The sequence below is a fragment of the Capsella rubella genome, unplaced genomic scaffold (genome assembly GCF_000375325.1).
Source record: "Capsella rubella cultivar Monte Gargano unplaced genomic scaffold, Caprub1_0 scaffold_2, whole genome shotgun sequence".
Lineage (NCBI taxonomy): Eukaryota > Viridiplantae > Streptophyta > Magnoliopsida > Brassicales > Brassicaceae > Capsella > Capsella rubella.
Window position 1 is genome coordinate 7,561,363 of NW_006238922.1, and position 13,857 is coordinate 7,575,219.

General features: G+C 32.7%; 2 protein-coding genes across 2 annotated transcripts; both read right to left on the bottom strand.

Moving 5' to 3' along the window:
• Positions 1–412: 412 nt before the first annotated feature.
• LOC17895414 (NAC domain-containing protein 86) lies at positions 413–3,653 on the bottom strand. The gene is made up of 6 exons (XM_006301314.2): positions 3,497–3,653; positions 2,291–2,568; positions 1,867–2,208; positions 1,397–1,768; positions 1,227–1,311; positions 413–1,134 (listed from the first exon to the last, which is right to left on the bottom strand). The coding sequence occupies exons 1-6, from the start codon at positions 3,651–3,653 to the stop codon at positions 485–487; spliced, it is 1,884 nt and encodes a 627-aa protein (XP_006301376.1). The 3' UTR covers positions 413–484.
• A 5,456-nt stretch (positions 3,654–9,109) lies between these two features.
• Positions 9,110–13,335, bottom strand: LOC17896477 (PH, RCC1 and FYVE domains-containing protein 1). The gene is made up of 9 exons (XM_006300604.2): positions 13,149–13,335; positions 12,729–12,815; positions 12,527–12,616; positions 12,367–12,453; positions 12,086–12,280; positions 10,101–12,008; positions 9,870–10,016; positions 9,428–9,780; positions 9,110–9,340 (listed from the first exon to the last, which is right to left on the bottom strand). Exons 1-9 carry the CDS (start codon positions 13,200–13,202, stop codon positions 9,253–9,255), a joined length of 3,009 nt encoding a protein of 1,002 aa, XP_006300666.2. The 5' UTR covers positions 13,203–13,335; the 3' UTR covers positions 9,110–9,252.
• Between the last annotated feature and the right edge of the window lie 522 nt (positions 13,336–13,857).

Below are 13,857 nucleotides of genomic sequence, written 5' to 3' on the forward strand. Positions count from 1 at the left end.
TATTAAAGTTGACACTAGCTTCATACGATTGGCGAGCTTATGAAAACACCTAGACTATCGTTATCTTATTTTACACATTTCTCTTCTGGTTTTAGTAGCTTTTGATGATCTATAGTCTATACATTCCAAAACATGTAACGAATATATTATCAGCAAACAAATTAACAAAAAAAACTGTATTGTAAACTTACTCTCATATAAATTGTATAGTGAATACAAACGTACTGAAATACAACATACAAGTCTAAATCGTTAATGTTCTAATTCATGTATTTGGCATGAATCTGCTCCAATATAACCTTACGTTCTTACATATAATAGCAAAACAAACAAAAGATTGATCATATCACTTAACACAAAAACAGAAAAGAACCATGTATAGTGCGAATAATTTAGTTTGGTTTAGAGAAATAGAAAAGGCAAATGAAAGTACAATAGAAAAAGTGCAAATCAAAGCCGTATATGATATATTGAACTTCAATATTCAAATAAGAGTTATGGTAGAAACAGCTAAGATGATAGCAAGAGATAGCCCCAATCTCTTCAACAAGAAACAATCTTGAACTCGCAAACCTTGCTCCTTCTTCATTTTCCAATTTTTTCTTCTCACGACAGCATTTTCCATCATGAGTACTGTGCCCGGATTGTTACAATCTCCTTTCTTGGACCGCCTCGAGTAACATTCACTGCTTTGGTTTTTGATAGAGTTACCTCTTTGATGAACACATAGAAGCAACATAGGAATGAAGCCGAAAACATAAGCGAGTTTTCTCCATGGTCCAAGAATTGTCGAGACTACTCCATTGGTTCGCGGTTTGACGATCTTTTTACCGACATGAACCTCCTCTTTCGAAGTCATATTATGACAACATTCATTGATTACGCCCGTTGGATTTATATAAACTATAACGTTTTGCGATGGAACAATCTGTTGAAAAAATGTATTGGTTACTTGACGAGTTGTGACAAACAATCCATGGCTAACCTCAACTTTCTTAACCACATCAAAACGTGGTGAACTCGTTGTGTCATGATCGTTCTTGTCCAAAAGATTCTCATTGTGTTCGTTTTCTGAGAACTCAAGTGTAAATGCATCATCAACGTCTCCATTGTTGTTATTAACGTCCATAAGATCTTCAACAAAATTTATATTAACACTAATAAGACAAACTTAAATATCAAAAGATGTCAATAAAAAAGAAGCAAATGTGGGAAACTAAGGCTACCTTGATTTTGGTGTTCTTGAGTGTCTCTATGATAGCTCCAAATATCTTCTATAGGAACTACCGTTGAGTGTTCTTCAATGAAGCTCTAAAACAAGACCAACCATAAAGTAATATTGATAAAGCTACTTATATAAACAATATTATGCACTAATTTAGTATATTATCTTTACCTTTTCTAGTTCTTTGCTTGATACTCCTACCCATCTCAAGTTTTCAACAAGCCTCTCTTCTTTAAACCTCCCATAATGTTCTTGCATATCTATAGCCTTCATGTTCGCCTGTACGCATGCGATATTTTCTCGGGAATAGTTAAAGTCTCCATTGAAGTTTCCGGAAGCAGAACCACCGTCCCACGAGTCTAGACTGTTCCGTGGCTCGTGGGAAGATTGAGCCAATGCTATGATCTTGCTCAACATTTCATCTGTATCATTAGCTACGTTGTTCCCCAAGTATTCTCCATGTGTTTGATCTTCTACATAAAGTGGTGGCACCGTTGGCAACATTCGGTTTTGTAGTCTTGCACATTCTAACTCTATCTCAACCTATTATGTAAGGAGAATCCAAAGAATCAAAGATTAGTTTTCAAAATAAAAGTTTACATTTCCAAAACATTTTATTGTTTAAGATAATCTAAATCTACCTTTGTTGGAGGATATGAGATTGTTCCATATTGAGACTGAGCTGGGAAGTTGAAGGATGTGTCATGCGACATAAACTGACTCCATTTGTTCTCCATTGTTTCCATATCCGACGACGATGAAATATTACCAAGTTGAGTTAAGCCTCCTCCTGTATCTGGTGAGATTGGATATTCCGAGTTTTCGATGTTTTCATACATTCCATCGGAATACAAACAAGTACTTGAAGTAGACTGTTCACTATTAGTAGTTCCTTTGTTCTTCATGACATGGTTTTGTTGTTGTTCTTCTATCTTGTTTGCTAAACCACTCTTCTTGAACACTCGACAAAGTGCATACGCATCCTGAAATATTCATACATTGGTTATAAACAAAAATGTAACAATAAAGGCTAAAAAAAATATTAGCTTTGTTAAGTTTGTTTACTTGTATGCCGGATTTAGATTCACATTCTTGCTCTTCAAGACGGTATTCGTGCATGACCCAATCAGTACGAGAACCATGAGGCGCTCTTCCTCGGTAGTATACTAACGTTTTCTTCGTTCCAACGGTCCGCGAATGTGAATTCACTTTACGATCTTTCCCGGTGGCTTTCCAGTAGCCGGCTTTCGTCGCCCGGTTTGTTCTTGATCCGTTTGGATACTTGCGGTCTCGAGGACTGAAGAAGAACCATTCTAGATCTTTACTAGGCAGCAAAGACTTCCCTGCGCAAATTTAGCAAACAAGAACCATTTTTATATATTTAGCATTCAAGAGAACATTGTAATTAGGTTTATCCAACATTAATATGTATACACAACTTAAAGATGCATGAGAATCCAAAAAGATAAGAAAAGAAAGACAAATAAAGAGAACATTGAAGGTGAATGAGAAGCTTCCAAAACCCTAAAGCACATGTGAAAATTATGAGTTACTTTTTTCATTTTATCTTCTTACCTTTTTTGACTCGGTCTTCCTAATTTGTCTCACTACCGCATCTCTCGGTTTTATTACAACCCTTTTATAGAATAAAGATGAAGTTGGGTCCAATTAAATTTTTATTCTAAGATAAAGTTGGGATCGTTATTTATTATATATTTATTTATAAGTTCATAAAGCATTCACGTTTTGATACTAAGTTCGATGCGTGTCTCTAGATACATAACTTGGTACGTAAAATATGATAAAATAAAACTATATATTATATAGTTTACGTTAGGAAGAAACAAAAAAAAGAACATATCTTTGAAAAAGAAAAAAGAAAAACATCATCAAGTGTCTCTTCTCTCTAGGGTTACGCTTTCAAAAGGTAGTTTCACACTATATAGTCTTTGGAAATTGAATCTATATATTTCGTTATTCTAATACAAGTCCAAAAAAACATTGATCTTACAATAAGCGTACGTATCGATAAAATGATTATGACATATTAGAAAAGAACCAAGATAGACACTTCTTGGTTGTTATGACATATAGATACTGTCTCATTTCATATTTTCTTGAACATGAGACAGAACATACTTGTGCATGGTAAGAAAATATGATGTATAAACACTTTATACCTTTCTTGATGGTAAATACTTATGCATGGTAAGAAAAAATGATGGATTTGCATATGATGAGAACAATATAGTAGAGAAGAGAATTATATACCTGGTAAATCCCAAGGTTCGCATTTGTAAAGATCAATCTCGGGAATGATCTCTAACTCGATCGTTCGACCATTGATCTTTCTCTTGAGGTAGTATATGACAAGCTCTTCGTCTGTTGGATGAAACCGGAAACCAGGAGGCATAGAAACAGGAGCCATAGTAACTTCCTAATGTGTAAGGAACTCTTACAAAACCTTAGCTAGAACCAAATGGTTAAAGAGACAAAGATGAACACATGTAGAACTTGAGAGAGAGAGGGAGAGAAGAAAAGGAGGAGAAGGAGTGTGAATATAAAGAGAGAGTTATATAAGAAAGAAGCGTAAACATAAGGGTTTGAAATCGATCGATCAGTGATGGAATATGTAAGAAAGACAAAAAGAGATTAAAATTATTGCAAAAGAAAGCTTACAAAAAGCATTTAGAGTCGGTCGCCAATTGCAAACCCCACAACATATCTAACACTTTAACTTTTTCTTTTTCTACTTTAGTGTGTTTATATATTTCTGTGTAAATTTGATTCTCAGTATCGTTCTTGTTAAGCTTTATGTGTATCATGTTCAATATTGGATATTTCACGTTCATATATAAAAACATTTCAACAACTAGACCATCAAGATTGGTTGAACTCACTAGGGCTCGACATTTCGGTTCAGTTCGGGTTATGCGAATTTTACGGGTATTCGGATTTAAAGATATAAACCCATTCGAATTCTATTTTAGGGTCGAGTTCGAGTTATTTCAGTTCGGTTCTCGTATCCAAAATATTAGAAAAACTTTAAAAACTGGTTTATATATTAATTTTAATTTTAAAATATTAGTTTTATGTTTTTAATTAATTTATGAGCTCCTCACATAAACAAGTCACACATCTTACGGAATCAATCCCAAGAACTTGGTTCTCACATATTTTATAAACTCAATACAAATTTGCCATGAAATTAATTACCGCAACGGTAAAGAAAACAAACAACTAACAGAAGCAATATAATTTACTAATTCAGTTTTACTGAAATGGTAAAAGTACCATAAGTTTTCGACCAAAAAAAAATGATCTAAAATCCATGAAATTCGCAATTGTTGATCCAAAAGAAGAAGATATGGTGGTGAGATTGGTACAACCAATATATATTGTTTTCTTCTTTTTTTTTTTTTTTTGTCATCAATATATTGTTTTCTTCTTTATACATAGAAAACTGAAGTAATAATACAATCAAACCAGAGATAACCAAAACTAAACCAATAATTAAACACAATCCACACAAAAACTTCGAATTAAGATAGAAGCTTCTACCTATTATTGACTAAACCAGTCAATTTAAAAGTCAAGTGGTGATTTTGGTGGGAAAAAAAAAGTGGTGATTTTGATTTGTGAAGTCTTATTTTTGAGAAGTGACTTCAAATAGATTTTTCGGGAACTAAATCTCCGCGACAAACTCACCTGATCTCCTAGGTGTTTAAATTAATATTTTTCTGTGTAAATTAAAATTACCAGCTAAGATAGTAACTTTAGCCTCAAATTAATGAACATTCTCCTATATGGTGTGGAGCGGTTTGCCATGTCTAGCTACAAGTACATGATCGAATGACACATCTATTGGTTATGAACACATAATTTTGTTGAAAAAATATAATCTAGTGTGATAATTTTGTACAGAATCGCTTAGCAACATATTAATTATTTGCAAGATATATTGACACATATACAAAATTCAATCATGATTATAAAGTTTGATTTTATAAATCTTAAATAAATAAAAAATCACATTATATTTTCTTTTCAGCAAATTATGTAATCAAGTCAACTGATGTTCCATATCAATTTTCTGGGAATCATCTTCGGCTGCCGGAAAAAACACTCCAGTGTTCTGGAATTAGAGTTTCGCTATAAAGACAAAAAAAACTTTTGTACTCTTTCAATTAAATATCCTTAAATATTAATTAAAATAAAAAATAAAACAAAAAGGAAATAAAAATAGAATTAAAAATAGTAAAAAATACAAATACATAGTTTCATACAATATTATTTTATTCCATATTTAAATAAAAATACTTTGTGATAAATATTATTTGTAAAAATATTATTTTAAAAATATTTATGTTGATGTATAAAAGTATAAAAGTATGATGTATAAACTGAAAATAAAAGGGAATAAAAATAGAAATAGGAAAAAATACATCAACATTGATGTATACAAACATGATTTTATTCAATCTTCACAAGTAAAAATAAAATTTAAATAATACGTTATGATTTAAAAGCATGATGTATTAAAATAATACGTTATTATTTTTTAAGTATTCTTTTTAAGTAGTTTATAAATTATGACGTTTAAAATATTAATATATATATAGGGGAATTTTAAAAATACCCCTTTTCATATACCACTTTTTAAAAATACCCCATTTTCAAACTTTATCAAAAAACCCACTAAAAATGTTGAAATTTATCCAAATATGTGTGTAACCTTATAAATATATACACAAATTACCTTTATATGTGTATAAAACTTTATATACCTTTCATAAATAGCGTAAAAATAAATTATAAAAACCTTATAAAAACCGTATAAACCCTTTTAAAAACCTTATAAAACTTATAAAAACGATTTAAAACTATTTAAAACATTTTAAAATATTTGTATCGAATCTCCCAGTAATAGTAATTATATAGAAGTACCTTTTTAACTATATAAAATTTTATAATTTTTTATATTTAAAAAGGGGTATTTTTGAAAATGGATAGATAAAGAGGGTATTTTTAAAAAGGGGTACACCAAAAGGGGTATGAAATATGATGTTAAATACATTATGTTGAGGTATAAAAATATGATGAATAAAAAGGGAATTGATGGTTTTAATAGCACATATGACAACTAATCTAAACTAGTCTGTCACTGTTAGATAAGTCTATCGGATGAAAAAAAATTAAAGCCCGACAGGTTAAGTCTATGACAAAATGATTTTGCAATTTCAAAATATCTGATAACGTAAAAGAAATATGTTGTCAATAGAGAAAAATGTCATAAAAATCCCGATCTTTCAAATTTGGGACGATTTAATCCTGAACTTTAAAGAAGTCATTTTAATCACAAAGTTTTGTTGATTTTTCCGTAAAATAGCTAAGTTTTGTTGACTTCACTTATTTAAGCATGACATTTAATTTTTGTTAAAAACTTGAACATGTGGTTAACTATCTGTGAGCTCCTTCTGTTTAGCCTAGATGACCATGTTTCTTATACGACAAAACGACGTTGGAAGTCGTTTTTTCCTCTATGGATCTGCGCTATGGCAACAATTCAACAAAAAGTAAAGAGAATTTGTGGATTTTTTTAGGGTTAGGGAGTTAGATTTGTGAATTATGAATCGATTTTGAGATTTAGTTTCTTCAGTTTGTTAAACAACGTCATTTTGTGGTTTAAAACGGAAGCAACTCACGGATAGTTAACCATGTCTTTGCAATTTTAAGAGAAACTAAACGTCGTGTTTAAATCGGCTAAGTCAACAAAACTTAGCTATTTTACGGAAAAGTCAACAAAACTTTGTGATTAAAATAACTTTTTTAAAATTCGGGATTAAATCGTCCCAAATTTGAAAGTTCGGGATTTTTATGACATTTTTCCCGTTGTCAATATATGTAGGTTATTTGAGCAATTTGTTTTTCATTAACAAAGCTGCTATCAAACACCATAAGGGAGATGCTTATTTTGGGGTGTTAAACATTTTTTAATTAAATTTAATGATTAATTTGAATTTGTGAAACTCTTAAAAAGTGATTAATTTTCTTTCTCCAATGGTGAACTCTATAAGAGGTTTTAAAAAATAAATATTTTTCGTACAAAAAATATTAAAAACCAAAATTATATTACATTACATGGGTACAAAACATACAAAATATACATATTGAAATAAACATACACTCAAAATATAACAAGAAGCATATTTTTATTTAAAAAAACTCTTGCCCTCCCCCCCCCCCTTCCTCTAAAATATAATTTTTTCACTTCTTTTGCCTTAAATATTTTCTCTTTACAACAACCCGAATCTATACAAAAAAAATCCCACTAATATAGGAAAAAAAAATCAGCCTCTTTGACATTACACGTAGACGGCATCAAGAAAAAAAAAAGCATCAAGAAAAAAAAAAGTTCAACCTTTGCTAACCAATAGCAAAGCTCCACGTGGCGTTAAGGATCACCCTTTAAACAGTTTTAGTAAGGGTCGCTCCTTATTATTTAGTTACATTATAATTTATTTTTAACCCACAAAATATTAAAAATCTCTAAAATTTTTGGGTCTAAAAATTTTAACCTAAAACTAAATTTATTGTAAGATAAAAGAAATATGTTCTCACTATATGTCATTCTAGCAATTTTATTTTTTCTTCAACCGATCTGCTATCAAACGACATATTTTTGGTAAGATTAAAAAATCCATCACAACTACAAATATATTTATAATCACTAGACGTCAGTCTAGTAACAATGTTGCCATGAACAAATCTGTCATGATACGATAGATTTTTATCATTTTAAAAAGAAAATCTATAACCACTATTAAAAAGAAATCAGTCACAGATAAAAGTCGATAATAAATAAAAATTTAATTAGAAAAGAATATATTATTCCCCAGAGAAAATAGAGAGTTGCATAGAGATAGAGAGAAACTTAAAAAAGAAAGTAAAAAAGAAGAACTGAAAAATTTAGTAGGTTTTAGATTATTTAGCTTTATGTAAAATAAGAAAAAGAAAACTAAAAACAAACTGATATCAATTGTAAAAGGGTATAATGGTCTTTTTAAGTTAGAGATATGACACCCAGGAAAAAAAAATTGTAAAACTGGCATTGGATATAAAAAATGGTACTTTCGTATTTGATATACGGGAAAAATGTCATAAAAATCCCGAACTTTCGAATTTAAGACGATTTAATCCCGAATTTTAAAAAAGTCATTTTAATCACAAAGTTTTGTTGACTTTTCTGTAAAATAGTTAAGTTTTGTTGACTTAACCGATTTAAACACGACGTTTAGTATCTCTGAAAATTGCAAAGATGGGGTTAACTATCCGTGAGTTGCTTCCGTTTCAAACCACAAAACGACGTCGTTTAACATACCGAAGAAACTAAATCCCAAAATCGATTCATAATTCACAAATCTAACTCCCTAACCCTAGAAAAACCCACAAAATTTCTTTACTTCTTGTTGAATTGTTGCCATAGCGCGGACCCATGGAGGAAGAAAACGACTTCCAACATCGTTTTATCGTCTAAGAAACATGGTCATTTAGACTAAAAAAAAAATCTCACAGATAGTTAACCACATCTTCAAATTTTTAACAAAAATTAAATGTCATGGTTAAATAAGTGAAATCAACAAAACTTAGCTATTTTACCGAAAAGTCAACAAAACTTTGTGATTAAAATTACTTCTTTAAAGTTCAGGATTAAATCGTCCCAAATTTGAAAGTTCGAGATTTTTATAACATTTTTCCCTTTGATATACATGATTTTATTTTCGAACCAATCGCACTCTGAAGTTAACAAGATTGATATATTCTACTTATTTCCTTCACATTGCTCAAAATTACAGCACCTAGTTAATCATAAGAAAATTATTTCATATTTACTAAACTTTATTACCTGTAATGCTTGTTCATTTGTTCTTAAATACATAACATTTAAAAAAAAAAAAAAAAAAATTTTCTGCATTAGATATTATAATCACTAACAAACACCAAAAATGAATCAACTTAGAGTTAGTTCATGCTTCAGCATCATACTTGTTATAGACCAAAACCTGCTTCTCTTCCCACCATCTTTGAGCTTCTTTCTCTGAAAACCTCTTTCGACTACAACCAAAGTTACAAACAAATCACTTAAACACACTTCAAAATAACATTAAACGATTAAACAAACTTTAACATATATTTTGTTACCTAAACCGTACGCGTTTAAGCGTCTTTTGACCACAAGGCAAAGCCGTGAAAGTTATATATACACCAGGCTCGTATTGCTCTACTTGTTCTGCTGTTGAGTCTTGTGTTACGTTTTGGTGATGTCCTGTTCTTGTAATGGCAGGTGATGCATCTACTAATAGCTTAATGTTGCTGTCACGGTTTGTGACACATTTGTCTACAAGTTGTTTGGTTTCGGGTTGGGAACGAGCTGTGGTGATTGGTGTGAGATATGGTATGGACAATGAGTCGTCAAAGATTGGTGAGACTTGAGAAGGGTTGCAGGAAATGCCGGTTTTCGTAGGATTACTCGGTTTCTCCTTATTCGTTTGAAGCTGCGAGCAAATATACCGCGAAAAATATGGCTCATGTAAGAAACCAAAAAGAGAAAGATGAAATATATATATTATGGATCTTTCTTTACCTTTGATGCCAAGGCTTTAATAATCTCTTTCGCAGCTTTCGACTTCTCGGCTTCTTCTTTCGCAACTTCCCATGTTTTGTCGAGCTCTTGTTGACATTCTTCCATCTTCTCATTACCAAGTTCACATTGTCTTTGGAGATTTCTTATCTACATATTCATATAAGTGTATCTTTAGTGTCTAAAAAATGTTGTTATTGTTACTAGTAAGAAAACAAAAATAAAGTAGTTTACCTCAGCTTTTAGCCTTTCGATTTCTTCGATTAAGAACTTATTCGAGTCAGACGAGGTTGATATCTTTGTAGAAGATGGTCGCCTTGATGTTACTGATAAATTCATAGGAGAACTTGTCGAAGCCTTATCGAAATGAAACAGAGAAGGAACAGAGACTTGTCCCCATCGAGGCTGAATCTCCGAAGATCGGTTAGCTGGTGTAAGATTCTGTATCTCATTCTCTGATTCTTTCTCTGTCCAATCCTCAGATACTTTTCTTGTAGCCAGCTGCATCTTTGGAGTATGACTCTCATTCTTGACAGTTCTTGAAAACTCTGTTATACTCCAGAGATGATCGAAGCAAGAATCGCAAACCCGAGAAAGCTTGCTTTTGTTCGGTGCCAATGAAGCATTTACCGCTTTCTTGCTACTACAAGCGTTGCAAAACAAGAGACCACAGTTGTAACAGTTATGCTTTTTCCTTGTGAATCCAAAAGCTGACTTGCAAGAACTGCAAGCTGTTTGATCAGTCAAGGAGACCTCTTTGTGCAAACATATAGCAGCCGTCAAATTCAACCCGCAAGCTATACTTTCAACCAACCTATCACCTAAAGGCTCAACAAGAACCGGCGAGTTTCTATCTCTAACGTCGCCTAACCCGAGTTGTCCATTCGCGCCTTTCCCCCAAGTATAAACATTTCCAAACGACGTTAGCACGGCTACATGATGTGAACCGGAAGCAATATCCTTGACGAATTGTCGTGTTAGATTGCCTAAAACAACGTTTATCGACTTATCCTTTGCTCGCGGACATCCCAATTGCCCGTGGATCGAGCTACCCATTGTATAAACCGTTCCTGAAATGCTGAGTGCAACTGTTAAAGTCCATCCACAAGAGACTTTTATGAAATCATGATCAATAAGCTCGGTAACACAAGTTGGCACGAGCTTTCTCTTGCTATCCGCATGTCCTAGCCGTCCTTTATCTCCATCTCCCCAAGTAAAAAGCTTTCCACAACTCTTAGCATTGTAAAATTTTCGGTCTGTCGCGGTTTCCACTATCGCAGCAGTGTGCCACGGTCCACAAGAAACCGAAAGTACCTTCGTTCGTTTCAAAGACTCCACTTCTTTTGGTTTTGTAACACTCTCAAGGCTCCCATGTCCAAGAACTCCAAAAGTTCCACTACCATAAGTGAAAAGCTGACCAGAACTAGTCACAATCGCCGTGTGCCACGCGCCACAAGCAACACTATAAACACTCTGAGATCCGCCAAAAACATCGGATATTTTTCGAGTCAAGAACTGGCTTCCTGATTGTTCAATGGTTCCACCATCGATTCCCCATAAATACAACTCTCCTGACTCGCTAACAGCACATGTTTGATGATCACTACAAGCCACTGATCTAACAGCAACATCCTCGAGTGATTCAACGCGTTTTGGATGGTCTGTATCAATGTTAACTTTTAGACCGAGCTTCCCACTATTCCCATTGCCCCAACAAAACACTTCACCTTGTCTTGTAACCAGCGCAGCATGTTTTGCACCTAGAGATATACTCTGTACATCAAACATTGTGGCAGATTCCAAAAGCTTAGGAGATAACGCGTCGCTCTGATTCTTTGATCCATCGATAAGACCCGTTATAGCTCCCCATATCATTATGTCCTTGAGAACATTGGATCTTGTAATAGGCTGTGTTATAATAGAAGGAGGAGGAGAAGCAACAAATCTCTGTGATGAGTTCTTGAAAAGTTCTGAACCGGTAGACTCAAAATCCGAGTTCCTGATATCATAGTCTGTCTCACAGTAAGAAGAAACTGGACCAATGCCATCAGATACAGCAAAACTGTCTGAAGAACATGACAACCCGTTCGATAAACACCGCTCTTCAAGTAACGTAGATGGACTTCCACATAAACTACGTATCTTCAAGAACATAACTACATACATCAAGAAATCGAAAACAATATCGAAATGATACTAAAACAAAGTTTTGTAGTTACCTGAGTGATGTCAGGGGTCTCTTCAAGAAGTCCAAGATTCTGTTTCCTTCGGATAAAACCCGCAGGACTATTAATACAACTTTGAGCTCCTCGACTAGTCCGAAGATTCGCAGAGGACCTAATGTTATGATGCTTTGTAATCACAGCTCTAAGGCCTTTAAACCATGAGTCTGCTTGTGCTTTATCCTTACATATCTACATACATAACCAAAAAAATCATTTATAAGAACTCCTGATCTTATAAACTTGCTTTGTTAAACAACATATAAACAAAAACTTACAAGATCAAGAGTGTGTTCTCCATTTGCATAAATGAGTGAAAAAGACTGTTCCTTTCGATCTGATTGAGCTTGTTTCTGAAAGTTTGGCTAACAACAAGACAATTTTATCAACATCTTCCTCAAGTTGTTTAAATGAAACCAAAAAGTTTGATTTACATACTGTGATTTGTCCTCGAACAATGGTTATAACAGAACTCAATCTCAGTTGTCTCTCTTCTTGTCCTGAGTACCAAATCAAATACTTCTCATCCTTCAAAAACAACCAGAAGAGCAAAACTTTACTTACCACACAAACCTTTAAAGCTAAAATGGTTTTAGTATTCAACATGTTTTGGATTGAAAGATGAAAAAAAGAAACTTACCATTGAGAGTTTGAAAGGACAAAACTTTGGGTTTCCTCTTCTCCGACATTTAAGAAGCTGTGCACCTTTCTTCAAAGCCAAGATTGCCTACAAAACCAAAGTAAGATCTTGAGTTCTGTGATAGATCTCTAAACCATTTCCAAAACTAACTATGAAACAGAGTGATTCTAAATGTATTTCAAGAAACCTGTTAAGTACTGAAACTGTCATTAGAAGAAAAGAACCAAAACAAAAAAACACAAACAATGAACACAGAGTGTGAACAGTGATCTCTGTCGAGATAAAAACTGGAAAAATTCAAGAAAATGTCATCAGTTTCTTGATTTCTATAACCAAAATCAAGAATCTGTGTAAGTGGAAGGGTAAAGCAGAGGAGAAGAAACAACAAAAAACAAAATTTGAGTAAGATGAATCAAGAACCTGTTCATCAGTTCTATCACGAGGCACTGTAGCTGAGATTTGCTGTTCACCCATTAACTTTGTCAGAGGAAGAAGAAGAAGAAGAAGAAGATTGGTGTATAAAGGATTTGGAGGAATGTGAAACAAATTTGTGTAATTCTCTACTCTCTCTCTTTCTCTCTGAGCAAAGCTTCGTAAGGTGTTTTTATATTCTTTAGAATAATCTTGATTTATTTATTTTTTGGGGTTCAAGCTAAAGTAAGGGAGTAGTAGTAGCTAAAGAACTGTAGTTGTTGTAGTAGTAGTACAAAGCGTAATTTAATAATTTTGTTTCCTTAAATAACCGAAAATTCAAGATTCTCCCATTGTTTATGCCACCGAGTTTGCTTGATTTAATTTTAATTTATTTTGGTTCAAAATTTTATATTTTTGTGTTTAAAGACCAAAAAAAAAAAGACAGTTAATTTATCCTGATTGAAGAGATTTGTGTAAGCAAAATGATTTGTAAAACTTAATTATGGTTATAGGTCAAAATATTTTAGGACTAAAACCGAAACTTTCAAAATTTAGTCAAATTACCCAAATTATATTCATAGTAATGAAATTGATTTAATGATTAAGAACCTAGACAGTTCTTGTTTTAGTAATTTACGAGGAAACATATCTAATTTTTTTTTTATCACGACGAGTTTAATTGATTTTAAAAATTTTGTGATGTCACTATAAATAA